Source organism: Suncus etruscus, chromosome 6 (assembly GCF_024139225.1).
Source record: "Suncus etruscus isolate mSunEtr1 chromosome 6, mSunEtr1.pri.cur, whole genome shotgun sequence".
Taxonomy (NCBI): domain Eukaryota; kingdom Metazoa; phylum Chordata; class Mammalia; order Eulipotyphla; family Soricidae; genus Suncus; species Suncus etruscus.
In genome coordinates this window covers 19,935,925-19,962,671 of record NC_064853.1, presented here as the reverse complement: position 1 = coordinate 19,962,671, position 26,747 = coordinate 19,935,925, and the positions used below count along the sequence as shown (strand labels likewise).

General features: G+C 37.4%; 1 protein-coding gene across 1 annotated transcript in view; it reads right to left on the bottom strand.

Annotated features, from left to right (window-relative positions):
* The window catches only part of MYSM1 (Myb like, SWIRM and MPN domains 1), a 36,168-nt gene extending 10,361 nt beyond the window's left edge, over positions 1 to 25,807 (bottom strand). Inside the window, exons 1-12 of the mRNA XM_049775463.1 lie at positions 25,705 to 25,807; positions 25,392 to 25,456; positions 21,909 to 22,004; positions 16,440 to 16,525; positions 16,333 to 16,356; positions 14,315 to 14,393; positions 10,400 to 10,498; positions 7,058 to 7,836; positions 6,097 to 6,227; positions 4,114 to 4,217; positions 2,676 to 2,753; positions 675 to 763 (exon numbers count right to left, since the gene is read on the bottom strand). Of these exons, the coding sequence (XP_049631420.1) occupies positions 675 to 763; positions 2,676 to 2,753; positions 4,114 to 4,217; positions 6,097 to 6,227; positions 7,058 to 7,836; positions 10,400 to 10,498; positions 14,315 to 14,393; positions 16,333 to 16,356; positions 16,440 to 16,525; positions 21,909 to 22,004; positions 25,392 to 25,456; positions 25,705 to 25,807 (1,733 nt within the window). The remainder of the gene's footprint in view (positions 1 to 674; positions 764 to 2,675; positions 2,754 to 4,113; positions 4,218 to 6,096; positions 6,228 to 7,057; positions 7,837 to 10,399; positions 10,499 to 14,314; positions 14,394 to 16,332; positions 16,357 to 16,439; positions 16,526 to 21,908; positions 22,005 to 25,391; positions 25,457 to 25,704) is intronic.
* Positions 25,808 to 26,747: the final 940 nt, after the last annotated feature.

The following is a 26,747-nucleotide window of genomic DNA, read 5'->3' as shown; positions in this document are numbered from 1 at the left end:
CACAGAGAGACACACACAGAGAGAGACACAGAGAGACAGGCAGAGAGAGACAGACAGACAGACAGACAGACAGACAGAGCGAGTGTCTGTGTGTGTGGGCACGTGTGTGATCTGTGTTCCCGACGTCCCATATGGTCCCCCAAGCCAGGAGCAACCCAAAATTTAGATTATAAAACAAATTCTTTTCCCAAAAGATCATGCTAACACTACCATCCAAAAAGAAACAGTATTTCATAGGTTACGGAATGAAATGCCCACTTGTCATAAGTCAACATTTGAGTATAAGATGGATCTTGTATACAGTAAAACTAACCAGTGTCTAAAAACAAAAAAAAAGGGAAATGGGGTGGGGGTGAGGGAGAGAAGTAGGCAAGCACAGGGGAAGGGAGAAAAAAAATGGAACATCGGTGGTAGGAAATGTGCACTGGTGAAGGTGTACATTCTATGACTGAAACTCAATCATGTACAACTTTTGTAATTAAATAAAGTAATAAAAAGTAAAAAAATTATTTTGATCAAGGTCTCCCAAACGGGTAAGTGAAATAAATAATTTCAAAATTTTAGTAACATATTTTACTGAGCATGAACAATTATTGCTAAATCACCTTCCTTAATTTCTAGTCACTAGCAATAAATTAAAAATAATTCACTTTTAAATAACACAATGCTATTACCTTTTCGCTGGTTTTGGCACTTTGGAAGACTTAACAGATTTGCATTTTTCCTCTTCTTTTCTTTTTGCCAACTCCTCGGCAGAGAGATGCTAAAACATAAAGTATCAAATGATCAAAGTCCATCAATCACTGGGATAATTATCCTTTAAAACCTTATTTATAGGCATCTGAGAAAAAGACAGTTATAGATGGCTCATTGTTGTTGTTATTATTATTATTATTATTATTATTCTTTGGTTTTGGGGTCACACCCAGCAGCGCTCAGGGATTACTCCTGGCTCTATGCTCAGAAATAACTCCTGGCAGGCTTGGGGGGACCATATGGGATGCCGGGACTCGAACCACCATCCTTCTGCATGCAAGGCAAATGCAAATGCCATACCTCCACGCTATTTCTCCAGCTCCTCTTTCTTGTTAAAGAGAAATGATGGGTAATATATAAGAGTATATAGGGCCAGAGAGATAGTACAGAGGGGGAAGTATGCAGCTGACCCAAGTTAGATCACCAACACCATTATATGAATCCCTACACCCTATTGGAAGTGATCCCCGAGGGCAGAGCCAGGAATAAGCCCTGAAGACTACCAGGTGTTCCCATTAACAAAATAAAAAAACAACCACAAAGAATTTAGTTTATTCCTTCTGATAACTTGTTTACTGCAATTACTGATATCACTAAAAATGAAAAATCTGCAAATCATCTGGGTCTTCCTCTTATTTTTCCCTCCCTCCATCCATCCCTCCTTCCTCCTCACAATGCCAGGAACTGAAATCAGATGTCATGCATGCAAAGTGTATTGAGCTTTTTCACAACCCGAGACATAAAAAAGTACAGATTCTGAGAGCAAATGCCTGGCTTTGCTGCTGACTAGCTGGACAACCCTGGAGAAGTTACTAAAATTATCTGTATTTGTTTTTTCACCTGTAAATGGGAACAATAATAAAAAATAATGCCATATTGATACTGTGAAGATTAAATGAGTCTTGTAAAATACTTGTATCTGACTAATTTTAAGTCTTATAAAAGTTTAAAATAAACCCTTTTGTAAATTCCTATGACCGACCTTAAACTCTAACACACATAAACTATAAACCTTTTCCAGAAAACATTTGATACTTCCCCATGTCTGAACTTGGTTCATGCAGATCCTCAGCCTACAATGCCTTCAACTTTTCTACATCTTGAGATTCTCCTGTTCATCGATCACATTCTGTTTAGTGAAACCCATTTGGGATGACCTTTAATTTCCTGGAAACTAACCTTTTAGAACCACTACCTTTATCTTTTCTAATAGAAATACAAGTTCCACTACGCAGAAACTTTACACCACTAACTGTTGTACCCAGGAGAGAACCCAACTTTGAGACTGGGGGCAGGAAACAAAGAGAAAGGAGATTTCATCAATTTTATTGGGCTTTGTTCAGTAGTTCTTTGAGGAATGTACTATATAAACTTTGACAATAGAATCTTGAGATTCAGTGAGATTAAATGTTTGCTCAAAGTAACAGCCAGTGAGTAAACATTCATATATTCTTTCCAATCACCTGCACTGGTGGTTCATGAACAAATCATATACAGAAAATCATATATAGAAAACACAAACATGCACTGCCTATGTTACTTTTTAGGACTCAAGTCTAATTAGAAATGTTTCAATACTTGCTATTCAATTATGTCTAATGCTTAGAATATTACTGTAACCATTAAACCAGAATATCATTCTATAAATGTTCAATGAAACATTTATAGAAATGAATTGAGTGTATCATTTCCTGCCACCCTGAAGATATTCTTGAGCTAGTTTAAAATGTAGGGATAGTCAGAAAATGACTCCAACTCATCAACTGACCCTGTAATCCTTTCTCCTTTTTCACTGGTGATATATCTCAACAAATTAACATAGAACTGAGATATATACACTCACATAAGTATGACATATGTGGCATTAAGATATAAAAACACATAGAAAAAGAACTATCATTTGAAAAGGTCAGCATTACCTCAAAAGTTTGTCCTTCTAAGTCCTTTGCATCACACCAATTCCCCCATGGGTCTCTGACCCTCCGTCTCCTTGTGCGCTATAATATTAGAAAACAAAGGGTAAAAAGGTTAATTTGGAGAAATTATGACACATTACGACATAAACCAAGCGATAATTTTCTAAATATGTTAGTTTCTTCATTCAAACACTGTAATCTCTCAATAGCAATTTCTGACTTTTATTAACTTATGTTTGATAGCGAACAACTTGCTCAGCAATCAATCAGTGATAACTTTCTGTATTTTAATTTTCTCTTTTGGGTTTTTGGGCCACATTGGTAAGGCTCAGGGATTATTCCTGGTGGTGCTTAGAAGACCAAATGAGATCAAATCTGTGTTGGCCACATGCAAGGCAATTAATTGCCTTACCCTCTGCACTCTCCTTTTGACCCAGTCTATTTATTTGAATTCCTTTCCCTCCTACCCTTCCTCCCTCCCTTCCTTCTCTCTTCCTTCCTTCCTCCCTCTCTCCCTCCTTCCTTTCTTTCCTCTTTCTCTTCTTTCTTTTTTTTTGGTTTTTAGGTCACACCTGACAGCACTTAGGGGTGCTCGGGGGACCATATGGGATGCCGGGATTCGAACCACCATCCGTCCTGGGTCAGTTGCATTCAAGGCAAACACTCTACAGCCGTGCTATCTCTCCAGCCCCCTTTTATTCTTTTTATTTCTGGGGAAGATGGAGAATTGTGGTTTGAGGTCACAACTGCCTGAATTCAGGGCCCAGATATAGTTCATTTGTTTCAAGTTTTCAGTAACATATCTCTTAGATATTCTTGCAAGTGTTAATTTTCCTACCATGAAGTGACTAATGGGAAATAACTTTCTTGATAGTACTTTTAGGTCTTCAAAATATTTCTCTCTCTCAGATGTTAACTCACAAATGGAGAAAAAGAAAACTAGGGACAGAGAGCCAGTGCAGTGGTTTAGATGTTTGCCTTAAATGTGGCCAATCCCAGTTCAATTCCCAGCATCCCATATGGTCGCCCAAGCAAAGACAGGAGTGATCCCTGAGCACAGAGCCAGGAGTAAGCCCTGAGCACTGCTGTCAGTTTGCCTCCTTTTAGGGTTTTGCATGAAGTGTTTATTGTTTCCATAAATTTTGCAGAGGATTTTGAGGGATTTACCTTCTTTATTGAGACACCGTGACTTATTCATAGCTGAGTACTTTTAACACCATTAGGTATTATTTTGGACATACTTTTAATTTTATAAAACTTATAACATGAAACTTAATGGTTAACGAGAATAGTGAATGGCTAGCTGAAATACAAGAGAAAAGTATGTTCTCCCACTAAATAGTCATTTGTCATACAATTGAAGAGGAGACACAATTCCTAGCTGACCAAGGATGGAACGAATGAGGGGTCACTTTAGGGAGAGGAAAAACTGCTTGCTTACCACAGACTGCAGGCGCTGGGCAAGTTGGTATGCCTCTACTGCATCTTTTCTATCTCTGATGCGAGTTTTATCGACTGGCTGTGGCCTACTATATATGGCCTGTTCTATTGGGATTCAGGAATAACAAGAGTTATTTTATGAAAATCATTTGTTAAAGGTGTAAAAAATTTGTTGGTCATTTGTTAGATTTAACAAATTTATTGGTTGTTAAATAGGCAAAGATTTTCTACACTTGCACTTCTATTAATCTTATTCAATCCATTATATCTCCAATTATATTGATATGCTAATTTGTAATTCTCATATAAATCAGGTATTAATTATAAGGTAATACTGACAAAATATGGTATCTATGAGTATTAAGCCTCCTTTGCTAACTTTGAAAGATTAATACAAAACATGACTTCATTTTCAGTTTAGTCACTAAAGAAAGCCTGACTTCTGCAAAGTTAGTCCCCAAAGTTACCGTGTTAGCTTGAAAGAAACAAACATGAAAGAATGATATCAAGATTGAATGTAGGGCCCGGAGAGATAGCGGCGTTTGCCTTGCAAGCAGCCGATCCAGGACCAAAGGTGGTTGGTTCGAATCCCGCTGTCCCATATGGTCCCCCGTGCCTGCCAGGAGCTATTTCTGAGCAGACAGCCAGGAGTAACCCCTGAGCAACGCCGGGTGTGCCCCCCCCCCAAAAAAAAAAGATTGACTGTAAATTTAAATTCTACTGTTATCTACAAATTATCATCACTGATAGTTTACTGGTTAGCAGTCTTTTCAAAGACAAAGAATATACAATCTATACTTCTCAAAACATGGGTATAAGATTAAAACTATCACTTTGTACCTGTAGCTACTATCTTTCTTCAGAAATCTGCATCTTGTTAATTTAATTAAAGGTCAGAATTAAGAAGTATATCCGGGGCTGGAGAGATAGCATGGAGGTAAGGTGTTTGCCTTTCAGGCAGAAGGTCATTGGTTCAAATCCCGGCATCCCATAGGGTCCCCCAAGCCTGCCAGGAGCAATTTCTGAGGATAGAGCCAGGAGTAACCCCTGAGCGCTGCCGGGTGTGACCCAAAAACCAAAAACCAAAAAAAAAAAAAAAAAAAAACCCATTCACAGACTTGAAATCTGAGGAAAAACTAACATGAACTAAAGACTTTTTTTCAAGAAAAATTTTGCTGGCCTTTTTGTTACTAAGTTCAAATTAAATTGTTGTAATAGGGGCCAGAGAAATAGCAGTGGTAGGGCGTTTGTCTTGCATGCAGCCAATCCAGGACAGACTGTGGTTCTATTCCTGGCGTCCCATATGGTCCTCCAAGCCTGCCAGGAGCTATTTCTGAGCACAGAGCCAGGAGTAATCCCCGAGCGCCACCAGATGTAACCCAAAAACAAATGAATAATAAATTGTTGTAATCATTTTTTTTTGGTGGGGTGAGAGTAAGATGTGGAGTAAATAGTACTTAGGTATCACTCCAATCTCTGTGCTAAGGAATCATTTCTGGGTCACCAGTGCACAAGGAAAGGATTACTCTATACTATCTTTTTGGCCACAAGAACTGCATTCTTTTTTTTTTTTTTTTTTTTTTTGGTGTTTGGGTTGCACTCGGCAGGGCTCAGAGGTTGCTCATGGCTCTACGCTCAGAAATTGCCCGACAGGCTCGGGGGACCATATGGGATGCCAGGATTCAAACCACTGTCCTTCTGCATGCAAGGCAAACACCAACTCCATGCTATCTCTCTGGCCCCAAGAAATGCATTCTTAAATCACTTCAACTACTTAAACTAATTGCTTTCTTTTAAAATTGTACCATCAGTCATAATCAACAATTTTTTTACAGCAAAACCTCAATACATCTAGCCTATCATCTTATAGCATCTTTCTGAATTCATCTGTATTTAGTCTATATGAATTCTAACCATGAACAAATTAAAGGGTGCTTGTAAAGACAAAATGTTAAGTAAAAGATATCTTGAATTTCATTTTTACCGCATCCAAAATTGATGGCTCCTATTAACTCGAGGTATGTATGAATCCGTCCAATACAATTAACATCCCCACAGTTCTTCAGGCCAGGACGTACTGAGGTCTTATTTAAGTATTTTGGTTTACATAGTGCCCTAGTTAAGAGAAGAAAGTACATTTTAAATAAATATAGGGAAAACTTAAAATGTTTAAAGAAAATCTTAAAAATATGACCCTCCTCGATATGCAAATACAGTACACAGAATACTATATAATATCTAAGTTTACTCGTTTCTGAAGATGTTTTTAGCTAACAGAGTAACTGCAAGTACGGGGTGATTTTTACAAATATTGTTTGTTTAATAGTACAAATTCAAGTGATTCCAATGATTTCAGAGCTTAGCTCTGATAGTGTTTTTTCTTCCTTCCTTCCTTCCTTCCTTCCTTCCTTCCTTCCTTCCTTCCTTCCTTCCTTCCTTCCTTCCTTCCTTCCTTCTTTCTTTCTTTCTTTCTTTCTTTCTTTCTTTCTTTCTTTTTTTTTGACCACACTCACTCTTCAGTGCTTAGGACTTACAGGACTTATGCTCAGGAGACCATATGGGATGTTGGAGTTCAGACCTGTCTTGGTCACATATAAGACAAGCATTCTATAGCTACCAAGTCAAGTCCTCTCTAAACAGTCTTAAAAATACCTACTATTTTTTGTTAGTTTTTAATCTAGGTAAAAAAAAAAAAAAATATATATATATATATATAAGGTGAAAGACACAAATATATAATCATCCCTGAAACCTCTCTAAATCCTGGGAGCCATAACCCTGATAAATGAATTAAAAAAGCTATATATAATAATGAAACAAAACCACCCCCAGTCCCCAATATTTTACTATGAGAAATTTTGAATCTTCTTCTTGAAATGTATTAATGCTAAAGATCTCTGGATCACTAGCAATAAAAGGCCCAATTAACAGTTAAAACATCTTACCATTGATCCAAAATATAATTCCTAATTTTCAAATATCGTTCTGGTGTTTTAGCTTGGCGGCCTTCAAAAAACTCAGGAATTGCTTGTTTTTCTTCTTCTTGAATGCTATTTCTATCTACTTCTACTTCTTGTTCTGGTGGCTTCAGCTCTTCGTCCTCATGGCTTTCCTCCTCTACTGGGTAGGATGATGAAGGAAAATAAGTTTCACTATCACTCAGGTCTTTCTGAATTTCACTAGGCTCTGGAGAATTCATATGGCCTGTATCATCTACTATTCCGTTTCCATCATGCTCAGTACAGGTTTTCACCACTTTATTATATTTATGATCAATTAACTCAATTGATTTTTCACCAGTGGTATTCTGTGTTTCAGTACAAAATGTCATTCTTGAGCTTGAAAATGTTTTCATTTTATCTTGTTTTATATTCTGAAGATATTCCTCGGAAGATTTAGAAATAAGATCCTCCTGGCCATTAAAAGTAGTAAATTCTTTTTCTTCATTGGTATTGTTTGTTTTATTATTAGGAATGTTTACTAGGAGATCAATGCTAGAATTCGGCTGGGATGCTTGTGAGGGAAACTGATCTGTCTCATCTGTGATGTCAACATCTTCATCATCAGACAACTTTTCGATTTTCACAGCATTCAAATTGGGATCAGCATGGCCCCATAAATCTGATGGTGTGCTTGTCTTGTCCCCTCCATCTTCATTTCTGACCTGAAGATCAGTACTGCTCTTTCCAGTTGGTGCTTCCTCATCTGTACCATCTAATTTTACCTTATCAAAATCATAAGAAAAAACAGTAGCAGACAAACCAGATTAAGATTTTTGAGATGTAATTACACATATAATATTATACATATCAATAGTAGGTTATAAATGACTTAGCAGTTCTTTATACATATATTTTGGGGGGTGGGGTCACACCCGGCAGCACTCAGGGGTTACTCCTGGCTCTGCACTTAGAAATCACTCCTGGTAGGCTTGGGGACCATATGGGATGCCCGGGATTTGAACCACAGTCCTTCTGCATGAAAGGCAAACACCCTGCCTCCATGCTATCTCTCTGCCCAAGCAATGCTATTTCAATAAACATTCAAAAATCCTATATGGGATGCCAGGAATCGAACCATCGTTCATCCTGGGTTGACCACGTGCAAGGCAAAGGACCTACTGCTGTGTTATCTCTCCAGCCCCTATATATATATATATATATATGCATATACATGGGATGCCTGGAGATTGAAAGCGGTCCGTCCTAGGTTAGCACATGCAAGGCAAATTCCCTACCTATTGCACCAATGCTCTGGCCCCATATATAGTTATTGTTGTTGTTTGGGTCACACTTGGTAGTCTTTTATTGCAAAAACTCAGGTAAAATTTTGTATTTTCCTACTAATGTACATTTTCATATAAAAAGATTTACACTTCTAGTGGTCAAAGCAACAGTACAGTGGTTAGGACACTAGTCTTGCATGCAGCAGACCTGGATTCAATTCCCAGAACCTCAGATAGATCTTGAACTCTCTAAGAGCTAGAACTAAGTCCTGAGCATCATGGTTATGGTCCAAAAACAAAGAACAAAAAACATAGATGTACCTTTTTATAGCAAGTCTAGTAACACAGACACTATAGTGTTGAAAATAGCTCAAAGGGATGGAACACATGCTTTGCATGGACAAGGATACTGAATTCAATCCCTGACACTGCATGCCCAAACCTCATTTCCTGTTACTACTGTTTGGTATAACCCTGGTAGACCCTACAAATACTGACTCAGTTGTGAGAGCCCTCCAAGCACTGCCAGGGTGGTCCCTATAAAAACAACCAAAACAAACAACAGACACTGTTCAGATGGCAATTTGAAGAGTAAGAATAACCAAGTAACTTTATTGATAGTTTGATAAAATCTTATCCTTGGAAAAATGCTAACTTACGAATGTTTTTGCTTGGTTAAAAGAGGAAACAGATAACTGATGCACGATCCATCAACACTGCTTAGGAGTTAATCCTGGTTCTGTGCTCAGAAATCAAAACTGGGTTGGCCCTGTGCAAGGCAAACTCCGTATCCACTCTGCTATCGCTATGACCACATCTCCAAGTTTTCAGAACTGATACTCGGTAGGAATGCATCAAATTAGAGGTCAAAGTAGCATGGAAAGCACCTCAGACCAACAAAACCAGTAATACAGGATGCTCAACTAGCAAGAAATAGCTTAGTAAACCTTTAGACAACAGCTTGATGGCCCCATTGTGAGATATAACAATATTCACAAGCTTACTTTTACTTGTTTTTTTCCCATAATTCCATTACAATTTAGTTGTAACAACAATATAAAGCAAATTACTTCATGTCTACCAATGGGGTAGGCTTGGTATAGGTGAGAAAAAGGACAAAGGTGGAAGGAATATTACAATGGTGGTGGGATTGTTGGTGGAAATAGAATGCTAGAAACAACTGTATTATGAGCAACCTATAAACCCCAGTGTTTCATTAAAGTAATAATTTATTTTTAAAAATTAAGTGTAGAACATATACCTTTTTATTTTATTTTATTTTTAAATTTTGTGCCACACCTGGTGATACTCAAGGGTTACTCCTGGCTATGTGTTAGAAATCACTCCTGGCTTGGGAGATTATATGGGCTGCCAGGGGATCAAACCGTGGTCTGTCCTTGGTCAGCTGTCTGCAAGGCAAATGCCCTACCGCTGAGCCATTGCTCTGGCCCCCATAATACCTTTTTAATACAAGAGTAAGATACTGAGCATTTGTTTTAAGAATTTGAGATAGGGGCCCAAGAGATAGCATGGAGGTAAAGCGTTTGCCTTTCATGCAGAAGGTCATTAGTTCAAATCCTGGCATCCCATATGGTCCCCCGAGCCTGCCAGGAGCAATTTCTGAGGTGGAGCCAGGAGTAACCCCTGAACGATGCCAGGTGTGACCCAAAAAAACAAAAACAAAAAAAAAAAACAACCCAGAATTTGAGATAAACATTCTTGAGATAGCAATTTATGGACATAAAATATTTTTACTAGACATATATATATTTTTTGTTTGTTTGTTTGTTTGTTTTTGTTTTTGGGTCACACCCAGCAGCGCTCAGGGGTTACTCCTGGTTCTACGCTCAGAAATCGCTCCTGGCAGGCTCAGGGGATCATATGGGATGTCGGGATTCGAACCACCACCCTTCTGCATGCAAGGCAAACCACCTCCATGATATCTCTCCGGCCCCAGTAATTTTTTAATAACAAGACATAATACCTGAATTATAAGACCATTCCTTACTAATTGTATTTATTCAAAATGTTATAACCAGTAAGATACTTAAATTTTGCTTACCTTATTTTTAAAGTACTGTCTAGCATAACTCTTCACTTGCAAAACAGTACGACTTCCAATGAGTTTAGCAATTTTGGTCCACCTTCGGCCAAATTTAGCCTGTTAGCAAAACAGAAAAAAAAAAAAAAAAAAACTTTTGACTATCTTACTCATTAACATTCCAAACAACTGTCATTTTAAAAAAACAAAAAAAAAATGCATCTCTTTTTTCTAAAGCAAAAAAAGAAGTCTCCTATATAGCAAAAACTTTTAAAGAAGCAGTTTACATTTTCTTCTTTTAGAATCAAACAAGCATATCCAGAAACTAATTTCAAAGTACTATTTTACTCATATTCCATTATAATATTTATTAAATGCCCCATATCAAAACAAATAACGCTATAGTTATTACACTGAATTCGAGAATTGAATCACATATCAATAACCCACAATGGGAGACCTACCTATGTTCTTCAACTGTCAAGGTATAGTACAGCTGCCTAACAATGCAGTGGAAAAAACTTTGAACTTGAGAGAGCTTTGAATGTTCTGAATTGTAAAAATACATATAATTTCAAAGATAAGATTTTTACCTATCAACTCTACCTTTTCTAGACAAGTTTCCTTTAGGATATCTCTAACACAAGATACTCAACAATACTGAATTTTAGGATTTTTAATACTTTGGGAAAAAATAACCCCCAAACTCCAAAATATACAACAAAAGTTCCAACTTCAGGAGGCTTATTCAAGAATCAGGTTTATAGACAGACATTTACTGCCAATAGCAACAAATCATTCTCAAAGATCTAACCTGTATGATAAATCTTAATTTATACACTATTTTATATATTCCTTAGAAAATCTGACAGGGCTAGTTAAATAGCACAGCAGGTAGAATGCTTGTCTTGCACACAGCCAACCCAGATTCTATCCCTAATATCCCATATGGTCCCCTAAGCACCAACAGGTATAATTCCTGACAGCAAAGTCAGCCTGAACATCACTGGATGTGGACCAAAAAACAAAAAAAAAATATGCATATGGATAACACTGTAAAAACTGAAAGTAGTTCTTAAAAATCATTACTAAGTATACATATTAGATAAGATCACCATACTAAAGTATTTACCCTTAATGCAGGTTACTAAGTATACATATGAGATAAGATCACCTTACTAAAGAATTATTTACCCTTAATGCAGGATGTGACAAGAGAACAGAATACTTTTTGGAGAGAAAAGATCTAAACTTGTGACTGTTGGGGTTGGCCACTAAGAAAATTGGGCAGATAACTCTAACAAAAAAAGGAAATATCAGAAAAATGAAAGAAAGAACTCTATCTACCTAAGGAAAAAAGGAAAAACAACTTTATCATTCAATACCACATAATTTCTTTCAAACCTGGGGAAATTGACTCTAATAAGAGAGTTATGACAATAGGCAGGAACTGAATCTTGGAATATAACCAATAATTCCAAGCTTTTCATGTGGGAAAAGTTTAAAATTTGTTTATAACAGGCAGGGTGTGGGAGAGAAGGGAGATGGGGGCATTGGTGATGGGAATGTTGCACTAGTGAAGGAGGGGGGTTCTTATATGAAACCCAACTACAAGCACATTTGTAATCATGATACTTAAATATATTATAAAAAATTTTACAAAGTTTGTTTATAAATAAAGCACATTTACTTAAGCTGGGACAAAATATCTCTGGAAGGATACACAGTTTACACTGGTTAGCTCAGATGAGGATTGAAAGCTGAAATAGAATGAAAAACCAAATGACCTACCACTTTCAGTACCTTTAGAACCATGCAAATAGATTACTTTAATCACCAAAGGCAAAAAATCTACATGCAGCTATGTTGATAATGGAAAACACCAAAGTATCAATAATCTAATGTAAGTGATTGGCTAATTAAAGTAAAAAAAATTGAGATACTAATATAAAAACCATCAACGAGGGGGGAAAATTCTCAGGAAGTAAAGTTTATGTAAAACTATATAGAATCTCAGTAGTTTCTATAGATAAAACAGTCTTGACTATAAAGATTCAAATAATAAAAATATACAAACATGGGGCCGGAGAGCATGGAGGTAAGGCGTTTGCCTTTCATGCAGGAGGTCATCGGTTCAAATCCCGGTTCAAATCCCGGCGTCCCATATGGTCCCCCAGGCCTGCCAGGAGCAATTTCTGAGCATGAAACCAGGAATAACCTCTGAGCACTGCTGGGTGTGACCCAAAAACCACACAACCACTCACACACACACACCACACACACAAAATATATATATATCACACACAAACTTTTTATTTTCCCCTTACTACATAGAAGCATAAGCAATGCTATTTTTTTTTTTGTTTTGTTTTTGGGTCACACACGGCAGTGCTCAGGGGTTTAATCCTGGCTCTACGCTCAGAAATCGCTCCTGCAGGCTTGGGGAACCATATGGGATGTCGTGATTTGAACACCGTCCTTCTGCATGAAAGGCAAACACCCTGCCTCCATGCTCTCTCTCTGCCCAAGCAATGCTATTTCAATAAACATTCAAAAGTCCTATATAAACTCCAGATGTAATACATGTATATAATTTCATAATTTATTACTACATACTAACTATATCATACCTTAATAAAAAAATAAAACTTGCTCAGGATAGTTTAAAAAATAAAAAGCCATGGGGGCCGGAGAGATAGCATGGAGGTAAGGTATTTGCCTTTCATGGAGGTCGGTGGTTCAAATCCCAGCATCCCATATGGTCTCCTGAGCCTGCCAGGAGCAATTTCTGAGCATAGAGGCAGGAGTAACCCCTGAGCACTGCCAGGTGTGACTCAAAAACAACAACAACAACAAAAAAATGCCGGGGGGGGGGGGGGGGGGGAAATAAAAATAAAAAGTCAGGACTAGAGTGGTGGCGCAGGTGGTAGGCATTTGCCTTGTATGTGCTAACCTAGGATGGACCCCAGATCAATCCCCCGGCATCCCATATAGTCCCCCAAGCTAGGGGTGATTTCTAAGCACATAGTCAGGAGTGGCCCCTGAGCATCACCAGGTGTAGCCCAAACACCAAAACAATAAAATAAAAATCCTAAGTATTTTGTTAAAGGTTTCTTCATGTTAAAAAATATTCTTAGAATAGAAATTGATAGTTTTGGGTGGTGGGAATGCCCCTAATTCACTGTCACAATGTATATTAAATACTACTGTGAAAAAATTAAAATTCATTTTGATCACAATAAAAATTATTAAAAAAAAAAAAAGAAATTGGGGGCCAGAGAGATAGCATGGAGATAAGGCATTTGCCTTTCATGCAGAAGGTCATTGGTTCGAATCCCAGTATCCCATATGGTCCCCTGAGCCTGCCAGGAGCGATTTCTGAGCATGGAGCCAGGAGAAACCCCTGAGCAATGTTGGGTGTGACCCAAAAACTAAGGAAAAAAAAAATAGAAATTGTCAGTTTTTCCACTAAATAGTGTAGACATTTAAATAGACCTCAGTGAAACATTAATGCAAAATTTATTTTAATAATTTATAAATTTAATGTATTTGGATTAAATAAATAAAATAATTTAATAAGAATGAAATCAAATACTTAACTGATGGTCTTTATTACATTAACTAAAATATTTAGACTATGCAGAAAGCCAAATATTTGAATAAAAAAAGAACACAGCTAATCACTTAGGTAGTTCCAAAAAGCTAAGAGTACACATCAGATAGCAAATTTTCCCTTTTAATCCAAGTATTTGATATCATACATATGTTATAATCTTAGAGTATAATAAACCTCCAAATGACATCTAAAATAACTAATCCAAAGAAACATATTGGTATAACCACAATAGTTAAGTTAGAAATTTCATCACTGCAAATTAATTTACCTTATTTGATTCTAGAATTATTTTACTATATATTAAAAATTACTCTATTTACCAGCCCTTGTTCAAACAGTTCTTTTTCTTCTATCGTCCACTTTACTGAGTAACTGGCTGGTTTTGTAGGAGAGTGAACCCTGAAGGGAAAAAAAGGAGTTGCAAAAAAAAAATTCTGAAATAAAACATTCTATACTTATGTAGCTAGAGAGCCATGACCTAAATTTAACATTTTAAGGCTAAGGATTAAAAAATAGTAATAATAAAAATGCCCTGACTATACCTCTCTAGCTCAGAATTACAGGAGTTCCAAAAGACAAAATATTTGTGTCCCACAGAAGTTAGCATTCAAAGACATCTAAAGGAAGAGAATGTGATTATAAGTAGGCTGGGAATGAAATAGCAAAAATGAATATATTTCTAACTCTCAGAATGCATGTCAAAAAATTATCTTCTTGGTTCTTCAATATAAATTCATATAAATATCCAGAAAAGAAGTTAAAAGAAAACAAACATACAACTATGGTAAGATGTTTGTTGCTTTTGAATGTATTATCTTAAATTAAAATTCAAAGAGATGGTCACTTAATTTTGTTGAGTAAGCCATTAATCCTTTCCATTAACTTCATTTTTATTGTTTATTCAGTAGAAAATAAAAGCCAAAGTCTACTTAGTACTTGTCAATTGTAAATCTGTCAGAATTTTCAATTTTTAAGGGACAATAACATGAAACTTGGGAGGACTAGAGAACTGAACATGGATGGGACAATGAATATTCAAGCACGGGAGGAGGTGGTGCTGAAAAGTGTTCAAGTGTTATGCGGGAAACCCTAATAGTAACAGCACTATACACCATAGTGCAAAAACTTACCAAAAAAGTGCCTCTCATAGAGGAAGAATAAAGGGTAAGAGACAAACAAGGTGTGTGTACCGGGAATTGGAAGAGAGGGTGGGATCAAAGATATAGAGGCACAGGGACATGGACAACATTGGTGGAAGTAGACACTGGTGAACATATTAATACTGGTACTAGAACATTGTATACCTGAAACCCAATCATGAATAACTTTACAATTTCATGATATATAAAATTGTGTGTATTGTATTGAATACCTTTTCAAGTATATAAAAAAATAACATGAAATTTTCGATCATAGGACAAAGTATATTTACAAAATACCTATTTGAAATTTCTCTAGGTAATTTCTAAAAGACAAGTATTTAAATTCAAATTTTGTCTTAACTATTTAAGTAATAGAAACTGAGTCAATTCCTGAACAGGCAACTTTTTTTTTTAAAGTAAAAATGGGTTTTTTTTTTTTTTTTTGGTTTTTGGGCCACACCCGGTAACGCTCAGGGGCTACTCCTGGCTATGCACTCAGAAGTTGCTCCTGGCTTGGGGGACCATATGGAACGCTGGGGGATCGAACCACGGTCCGTCCAAGGCTAGCGCAGGCAAGGCAGGCACCTTACCTCTAGCGCCACCGCCCCGGCCCCAAAAATGGGTTTTTAATTGAAAATTCTGAGGAACAGGAGAGAGATATATTCGAGAGAACACAGGCTTCTGGATAGGTGGAGAAGCAGCAAGAAGGGAGATGCAGATAAAATGTGTATGCAGGAACCTGTTCATGGATCCAAGGAGCACATGAGCCAATAGGCAACTTGTAGGATATTTGCAAATTTCTAAGAAAACCAAGAATCCTAAAATCTGATGAGATTGCCTATTCAGGGCCAAAAATATATTCCTATTGTCTTGTGGAATTCCAACATCTGTAAGAAAAAATTCTGATATTTTTATATTGAACTCAAGGTCAAGGATGTTTCTCCAGAGACCAACTACCAATTTTTATTTTACCCCTTTTATAATTTTGTACTAATATAACACATAAGAGGACATAGTGATAGTGTAACAAGTAAGACACTTGCTTGCAAGCTACCCCAGTATTCCATGTAGTCCCCTAGAAACCACATCAGCCCGAGCCCAGAGCCAGGAGTAACACCTGAACATGCACAGGTGTAGGCCCCAAAAACAAAACCTTTTCAAAAGCCCACCAAATAAAATATAACACATATACCTACGTGATTTTTGGTGTTTTCTGCAGACTGCACATGAAAAACAAAATAAGAAAGTTTATAGATATTTAAAATATATATACAATTCAGACTTATTTTATAAAGTGATTTACCTTTTTGTGTATTTTTTTTCAGCTTCCTTTTGGTCAAGCCAGAATTTTTCTGGAAATGATTTTTTAGATAAATAATATCTGTAATACTGTCAAGGGAATTTTCTTAATTCTATAACTTTTAATGCAATTTTTATAGACAGGCACTGAGAGTAATGAAAGTCACTGTTGAATTTCAGATTAAACAACTGCTCTCAAAGTTCTATTTAAAAAAAAGTTCTAAATGAGCAAAAATTATAATGAAAATATTCAGAGCGGTTATATTGGACTAAATTACATATGAAGTCAAAGAGCACAGGGCTTACACAAAATATGTACAACAAAACTGCTAGTTTCCCTTGTCTTCCTTATGAGAAGTGGCTAAAAAATTCAAATTTTTATTTTTTTCCCTTAAATATATATAGAAAATTCGATTAGATAAATTTATTTGTGGTTACTATGATATGATTATAATTACCTATATACTCGAGTATAAACCGACCCCCCCAATTCTATCCTAAAAACAGGGAAAACTTAGTGACTCAAGTAAAAGCTGAGGTAGAAAATGCAGTAGTCAATGGTAAATTTCAAAAATAAAAATATAGACCTAAAACAATTACAATAATTGAGTAATCAGTAAGTTAAATGTTTTTCAATATTTATTGCTAAAGGAAAGCTGTAAACTAGCAACAATAACTTTAAATAAAGTGCAGAAAACTATAGCTTAACAGGTAATGAAGCTAAATCACAAAGGTTAAAATCCTTCAAAACTGGATTCCTCCTCCTCATCATCTGCATGCCCAAACAGAGTTTCAGCTGTATCTGATGTGAGGGGTATCAGCACAGACATTGTCATCATCACTTAGTTTGCAGATATCATCATCACTGCCATCAGTCTCATACAAAGCACTGAATATTGTGGTTAAATAGCACAGTGGCGTAAAGTTCAGTTCAGCTGCCTACCTCTTCAGCTCAGTCGCAGTTTGTGGACTGAGCTAAAGCACCACTCCCTCCTGCAGACGGCAAAAGACAACTGAAGACTACATGCATTTGATTTGGTATGTGTGCACCGAATAAATAACCTGTATGACCCAAGTATAAGCCGAGTTTGGGTTTTTAACAATTGAGATCTTTAACAACTGAGTACTTGAAACATCCATCATTATCACAAACTCAGATGTACTGTTAGAATAAAATGCACACAGGAGTGCAAACAATTCACATGAGAAATAAAGAGCATAAAGTATTTCATTTAGAATGTTGAAATGGGGGCTGGAGAGATACATGCAGAAGGACAGTGGTTCGAATCCTGGCATCCCATATGGTCCTGGGTGCCTACCGGGGCGATTTCTGAGTGTAGAGCCAGGAGTAACCCGAGTGCTGCCAGGTGTGACCCAAAAACCAAAAGAAGAAAAATAAAAAAGAATGTTGAAATGGAATAAAAATAGTCTCTTCACAAACGGTGTTGGAACAACTGGACAACACATGTAAGAAATTAAAGATTGATCTAAACTCACACATTACACAAAAGTCAATTCAAGGTGGATCAAAGATTTTGAGATTATACTGAATCCATAAAGTTCATAGATCATAAGCAGAGACCTATGATAGGATGCCAATGGTAAGGACTATAGAGTCAAATCTGAAAAAAAAACAGAACTGTATCAAATTGTTTCTATATGGCAAACGGAACACAGGCTAAAATTAAAAAAAGTTAACTTATTGGGAGAAAATATTTACACTCAACACAAAGTACAAAGGGTTGATATTTAAAATATACAAAGTACTCCAAAGGTTAACTACTCAAAACCTAAAAAAAAGTCCATCAAAAAATGGGCAGAGGCAATGAACAGATACTTCGCTGAGGAAGACCAAAAGACTGCTAACAGACACATGAAAAAAATGCTCACCATCACTTATCATTAAGGAAATCCAAATTAAGACAACAATGATATCATCTTACACCAATGAGAATGGCACATATCAAAAATATTGGGAACAAGTTGTGTTAGCAGGGATGTAGTGAGAAAGTAACTCTCATCCACTGCCTGTGGGAATGCTACCTGATCCAATACCTACAGAATTACAGTATAGAAAGTTCTCAGTAAACTATGAATCTATCTGCCATGTGACTCAGCAATCTACTTTTGAGTTTCTATCCCCTGGGGGGGGGGGAATAAAACTGATCCATAAGAATGTATGCACACCACTATTCATTGCAGCACTCAGTACAATAGCTAACTGGAATCATCAGACGCATGGATCATGAAGATGTGGTACATATATACAATGGACTACTATATAGCTGTAATTTGGAATGATGCAATCATGAAATTTGCTGCAACTTTGGTGAAACTAGAAGTTATTATGTAAGATGAAGGCAGAAAGATAAATACAGAATAGTATCACTTTTATATATAAAATTTTATAAAATTTATATTATATAAATTATATATATAAATTATATATTATATTATATTTATATTATATAAAATTTTATATATTATATTATAATATTATATTTATATTTAGAATATTGCATGAATTAATGCAATGATTTAAATGGAAGTTGTCAAGAAAACTCTAGGCCCCAAAGTATAGAAGGAAAGCAATTGAGGGGAGGAGAAACACAAATATGAAAGGATGGGAGAAAGGGGCCAAAAGGTCTCAGGTGCATTTGGTGATGTTAAGAAAGGACAGAACTAAACAACCAACCCAGAGTCAACAATAATGAAATCATGAAACTCAAACTTTAACAATCTAAATTTAAAATGGCATGTTATGCTGGCAGATCAGAGGGCAAAGGGAGTGGCGTGTGATGCACTTTATGAACATTGGTGGTGGGATTGGCCCTGAAATACTGTATGCTTGAAACACAACTATAAAGCACAATGGTGTCAATAAAATATTTTTTAAAGAAAAACAATGTAGCACTAGCAGTGGTAGAACATTTATTTGCCTTGCACACTGCCATTCTAAGACAGACCAGGGTTCGATCCCCTGCATCCTAGATAGTCCCTTGAGCCTGCCAAAAGTGATTTCTGAGTGCAGAGTCAGGAGTAGCCCCTGAGCGCTGCTAGGTGAGGCCCAAATAAACAAAACAAAAAATGAAAATGAAAATAAAGAGAATGTATTTATATTGGGACCAGAGCAATAGCACAGATAGTAGGGCATCTGCTTTGCAAGCATCAGCCCAAGATTCTATTCCCAGCATCACAAAGGATTCCCCAAACCATGTGCCCCCATAGTTTTGGGGTTTTTTTGGTTTTGGGCCACACGTGGCAGCACTCAGATGTTACTCCTGGCTCTGCGCTCAGAAATTGCTCCTGGCAGGCTCAGGGAACCATGTAGGATGCCAGGAATTGAAACCGGGTCCCCCCAGGGTCGGTCACATGCAAGGCAAAATTCTTAACTGTGCTATCTCTCTGGCCTTCCCCCAAAAGTTTATACTGACTAAATGTTGGAATATTTTAAATATACTGGGCTGAAAAGAAGTCTTAAAATTAATTTCACCTACTTTAAATGTAGTTGCTTAAAAAACTTCAATGATACAAAAAAAAACAATTGTTTTTTAATTAAAGGTAATGATCCAGGATCTAAGTATCTTTGAGGGAAAGAAACAGAATTTTGTTTTGTTTTGATTTTTGGGTCACACACTCAAGAGTCACTCCTGGCTCCACGCTCAGAAATCGCTCCTGGCAGGCTCAGGGGACCATATGGGATGCCGGAATTCGAACCACCGTTTCTCTGCATGAAAGACAAACACCTTACCTACATGCTTATCTCTCCGGCTTCAGAGACAGAATTTTTTTTTTAAATAATGACTTTTAAAGAACCCTCATTAATCTTTTTTATTTATTATTTTTTGTTTGTTTTCTGGAGGGCCACATCCTGCGACGCTCAGGGGTTACTCCTAGCATTGCACTCAGAAATCGCTCACAGCTTGGGGGGACCATATGGGACTCTGGGGGATCGAATCGCGGTAGGTTCGGCCTCCCTCATTAATCTTTATTAATCACAAAATCAAGATCATTTTGTTTAATTCTATTCAATACATTACATAAGATGAGAGTAGGAACAAAAAACTAGTGGTGGAACCAACTTTTGGGGCAAAATTTTTTCAACCTGTACTTGTTTTGTGCTTCTTTATTTTTTTCTCCAAGAGATCTACTTGTCTTTATTAATGAATAGGACAGCATCCATCTTGATAGTAGAAAGGGACTGCAAGGGTCATAAAACTAATACACAAAAATTTGTAGCATTCCTGTATACAAATAATGAACTAGAAGAAAAAAGCAATTTAAAAGCCTATCCCTTTTAAAATAGTTCTGCCAAACATCAAATACCTAAGATTCAAGTTGATAAGGGAGATAAGAGAATTAGAAATTAAAAATTTTTGATCACTGCTAAGAGAAATAGAAGAGGACACCAGGAACTGTAAAGACAACCCCTGTTTACAGATAGGAAAAATAAACACTGTCAAAAGGACCACTCTATTCAAAGTGTTATACAGAAGCACATTAAAATTTCAATGATATTATTCAAAACTTGAACGAACTACTAAAACTTACATAGAATCATAAAACTCATCAAATAGTCAAAGCATTGAGAAGAAAAGAAACACTTCCCAAGATTTAACTATACTGTAATATAAGCTACAATAATAAAAAAACTGAAAGGTACTAAGACTAAAGATAGTCCTACAGTCCAATGGAACTGAATTGAGATCTAAGTTAAAACCCCACATATATAGAGATATAGATATAAATATAGAAATAGATATGGACAGTTAACTTATGGCAAAGAAAGGAAATTAGTATACTCATTGGAGCAAATAAATTATCTTCAATAGACTGTTGGCATAACATATAGCCACAGGTCAAAAATTGGAATTAGAATTGTAATTTACCTAATCACAAAAGTATACACAAAGAAGACTTTGAAATTAGAACAGAATCCATTAAAAACATTGAAAAAATATCAGCAGGCTGCCAAGAAATTGACTTGCAGAAACATCTGTAACAATACGACTACTGAGACAAAGACAACAAAAACAAAAACTAAAAATGAGATCACATCAAGTTAAAAAATTGTTTTGTGCTTCTTATTTAAATGTTTCCTACATCAATAACACCTGTAAATTGGTAATTGAAGAAGTGAGAACTTTTACAGATTCTACTTCTATGTCTTTAGACAAATGAACATGTCTGGGTTTCAGCTCAAATAGCTAAAACTTAAAGGTTTGGATCAAATAATTTTCAGCTTGAATTGAGTGGAAACATTTAATTTTTACTCAGCTAATATGGTACATAGCTCAAAAATAATGAATCAAATCTCAGACATAACAGTAAGACAAATAAAATGTTTCTTTTGTATCAGCAGTCAACGTGCTCCATAATCATAGTCTGAACCAAATAAAACCCATCTAGGAATTAGTGGTGACCTTTTTGTTAAGTTTTTCATTCCTGGATGTTTTATACTTGAAATCTTTACTTTCCTCAAGACCATTAAAGGATACTCTTCTTCCAATAACATTTTCTGAATGGCAGCTCTGTTCTCTTCACTGATGGTACTATCCAGAGTCCAAGGCTAATTAAGAGAAAAAATAATGTTTTTCTTTTCACTTATTTTTAAAGTATCTTCTACTTTAAAATAAAAATACATACACTATTATCGCTAGTATTTGCTGAGCACACAAATATCTCATTCCATAACCCAAGTAGCATTCCTACACAGATAACCCACACAGCAAAGAGCATTTTAAATAAAAGAGTAGAGCTTTAATCCACAAGTATGTTCAATTCTAGGGCTCAGGTGAACTGAGTTATCCCAGATTTCTGCAAGATAGCTCACTTACTCACCATAATTCTTACTTTATTCCCTCAGATGATAATCTCTCTTGAATGATCATACTCAGTTTCAATTCTTAAAATTTAAAGTCTGGGGAAGGAGAGATAGTACAGCAGGTAGAGTACATAAGGTCAACCTGGGTAATCTTTAGCACCACATCTGGTCCTCCAAGCTCTGGCAGAAGTGATACCTGAGCTCAAAGTCAGGAATAAGCCCTAAGCACCCTGTATTCCCCATCAAAAATAACAAATTGGGCCTCTTTAGCTTAGGTTCCTTCATTCAAAATTTCCATTTGAGGGGCCTGAGTGATAGGACAGCAGGTAGGGTTTTCCCCTTGTACATAGCTGACCTACCCTGGCGTCCCATAGGGTCCCCCAAGGCCACCAAGAGTGCACAGCCAGGAGTAACCCCCTGAGAATAGCCAGGTATGGCTCCCAAAATTTCCATTTGGAATTCTAGTAGGTTTGCTAAACAGCATGTTCAAATCAGAAATCACCAGCACATACTTTCACTTGTTTCTCAACTTTGTAAATAGCACATTGAGTTAGAAACCCAAGGATTATTCTGCCTTCTTTCCTTCTCTCTCAACACCCATAGCATTTTTATCATGCAGTTCTATTTCTAAAGTAGAATTTAAATCTGTCCCTTCCTATTTCTTTTTACACAACTTCAGACACAGCACCACAAATCCAACTTATCTTAACACTTGATGCTTTCTAAGCTAGTCTATCAGAGCCTACTTCTGCTTCTTACAGTAAACAATTCACTGAACCTTCAACTTTGTCACAGCTGTCTCACTGCCCACTCACTTTGCATCTATATTCTAGACATTAATGCCTTATAAGCCTCCAGACTACTAGGCCTACTGCTTAGAACATATTTTCAGTTCTTCACATATCTGTTCCTTTCTTTTCTCTTTCAATTTTTGGGCCACGCTTGACTTGATTCAGAACTAAAGCCTGGTTCTATGCTCAGGGATCACTCCTTTACAATGTGTAGGAGAATATAAGTGATGCCACAGCTATTTGCAAGGTAAGTGCCTTGTTCACTGTACTATCTGTCTCTAGATATGCTCCTCTCATTATTACTATTCTTTAATGTTTTTATACTGCAACCAATAGAGCTTGGGGCTACTCCAGTTCAGTGCTTGATATGTGTTGGAAATCAAACCCAGGTCTATTATTTTTCAACTTTAATGTCAAGTCCTCCATTTTTCTTACTGACAACTTTATCAAAAATAGGCTCCCTTCCCTGTTATTTCAATATTGATATATACTACAATACATAATTTGTTTCTGTCTACTTGGTCTTTCCTGATTCACCTGTACAGAGTAAGTTCCCTGAATATGTCCATGACTGTCTTGATTACATCTATATCCCACAAACCTGGTGTCTGGCACACAACAAACACTCAGTACTAATTAAAGAAATAAACCTTACAATGATACCCTTTTTCTAAAGCGAAAAAAAAAAAAACATTTGAAAATTTGGGCAAGTGGCAAAGCAGAATTTGTATCTTAGCCTATTTGGGCCCCAAAGGTGTTTTCAAACAGGTCATTTTCCAAAGGCAAAAGAAGCTTGATTTCTTCTGCTTTGGTTTGAAAGAAAAATATTTCAAATAAGATTTTTATGACTGCTGAGAAATAGCAGTAAGTGCAAAAGCAAGGTTATCTGAGTAGAGCAGGGTTCAGAGCTCAGGCTACCTTCCTTATAGCCAGCAAAGACTCAATTCCCTGTAGCACAGGGCCCCTCCTCCAACACCACTGGACAGAGCACAGGAATACCCAACAACACTGCCAGGGTGTGGCTGGTGGTCCCCAGCAATGCATCACTGGGCTCAAGCAATGACCATTTGGCCAGGTTCCCTTGAGCATTGCTTTGGAGCTGCCCTCACCAAATCCCGCAATGGATTTAAGAATGAAAGATTCTAAAAAGACTCTAGCCAGTAAGTAATAGCTGAATGCACTTAGTATTTTCATAAAATACTTACAATAAGGCCATTCTCTGTTCTCCATGATGAATCAAGATAGTGATCTTGTAAAACAGATGTTGTAGTCTTATCACTTCTGTTAAGTGGAAAAAAAGTGATATACCAATTAATGGATAAAATTTACACAATACAATGTTTGATAGAATATGAATGTCAAGGGCCCGGAGAGATAGCACAGCGGCGTTTGCCTTGCAAGCAGCCGATCCAGGACCAAAGGTGGTTGGTTCGAATCCCGGTGTCCCATATGGTCCCCCATGTCTGCCAGGAGCTATTTCTGAGCAGATAGCCAGGAGTGACCCCTGAGCACCGCTGGGTGTGGCCCCCCCCCAAGGAAAAAAAAATATATGAATGTCAAGTAAATCTTTAGTTCCCTTCTCTAACAAAGAGAGCTAAGAGTGCAGAAATGCATGGTTCATTCCTTTTTTTTTTGGGGGGGGGGGGTCATTTCTTTTTGTTATAATAGCATGATTTACCAAGTTTTTTATAGGGGCCAGAGCGGTGGCGCAAAGTGGTAAGGCTCTGCCTTGTGCATGTTAGCCTAGAACAGACCGAGTTTTGATTCCCTGGCACCCCATATGGTCCCCAAGCCAGGAGCAATTTCTGAGCTCATAGCCAGGAGTAACCCCTGAGGGTCACCGGGTGTGGCCATAAACAAACAAAAAATAAGCAAAACAAGTTATTTATAACAGCGTCTTTTCAGGCATCACCAATTCAACCACCACCAATGTGACTTCCCCTCTACCAGGATCCCTAATTTCCTACCCACACCCTATCCCACTCCCTTGCAGGTACAAACAAATGTGCTTCATATTGTTTGTTACAACACAAACTTAGATCAACCAGGGTCAATTTAAAGTGTCTTTAAATGAATTCTCAGATAAGTTACTAACCTCCTAGACCTACAGGTAGGTAAGAATTCTTTTACTTTGTAAGTAAATATATACCTACATGTTTACACTTTATGTTTTCAATCAGACTTGAAAGAAGTGAAGATATTTGGAAGCATCCTTTAAATCAACAAACCCTAAATAAACAGCAGATCAGAGGGAAAGGAGTCAGAAAGGTCAAGTCATAGTGATTCTAGTAATAAGGAATAGAGGTCTATACCTCTGGTGGCTAGGCACCATTCACTGTACTAGGAAATCGGTAGGGATGGACAGCTTGGGAGAGGAATTTAACGTTGAAGCTGAGTCTGAGGTGCCTACAGAAGTTCCCGATACAGGGAGAAAAACAGAAATACATGTTCAAGGGAAAACAAGGCCTTCTCTAGAGTGGAAAAACAAAAAAAAAAAAAAAAAAAAAAAGACTGAATATTAAGTATTAAGGGGAAAATACTGGCTTCAAAAAACTATTATTTTAATCACCTGAACTTTCAACAATCCAATGAAATAGAACTGAAATAGGCAAACTTTATATATGAGTAAATGGAGGCTCAGAAAACTCAAATACCTGTTGCATATTTGCTATAGCTCGTCAAAGACAGAACTGGCAACAGATTGCAGAACTGACGTTGTTTTAGACTGATTTTAAGTGTTTTCTTTCTACAAATCATGTTGTCAGGAATCGTGTGGGAAGACGAATCACTACGCTGCCCCTCAAGCAGCTTTTATTAATGGTTTTGAAAGATAAAACACATTTCTCTCAAAGACTGCATGGCTACTCCATGACCTTTTTTGTATGGCTGTACTTACCACCTATCATTCACATTATTTTAACTGTTCCCTTATCTTCCTCCACCACTAAGTAGCTCTTTCAAGATTGCTAATGGATGGTGGTTCGAATCCCTGCATCCCATAGGGTTCCCCCCCCCCCCCAGCCTACCAGAAAGAGCGATTTCTGAATGCAGCAGAGCCAGCAGGAGTCATAGAGCGCTGCAGGGTATGACCCAAAAACCAAAACCAAAAAAAAAAAAAAAAAGAGGTTCCCAATACAGAGAAATGCAGAGCATTGGGGATACAGAAATGGCTATGAAGCTCAGATGAAAGTTGGGCCTAGTTGGGATTAGAAAAATCTTCCCAAGGTCATGCAAAGTGCATGCAAAAGACCCTGGAGCTCTGGTCCCATCAGATGGGTCGATCGTTAGGCGAGAACAGAGTGGCACAGAGTTTTGAGACTCTGGGGAAAGAAAAGAGGAAAGCTAACAAGCAGCTGACAAGGGTGCAACGAGCTGGACGAAGCCAAGAACACCCATCAGATTTAGGAAAAACAGAGGCCCCCGGGCTCGAGTGCGCGAAAAACGCGCCCAGCTGGGCTCGCGACATCCGGAAGTGAGCATGCGCGGCGCTTCCCCAGGGCCCGAGGCCCCCGAGGCCGATTTTTCAGCCCCTTGAACACAACAGCGGCCTGCCCAGAGCACGCTCCCCTCGCCTCGCGCTCCTTCCCGCCCCGGCGAAAGCTGCCTCACCCCGACAGTGAGGCCGCTGGCACCGCGTCTCCTTCGATATCCACATCGGGCTCCTCAGCCGCCATGTTGGTGGGTCTGGACCCGCTCC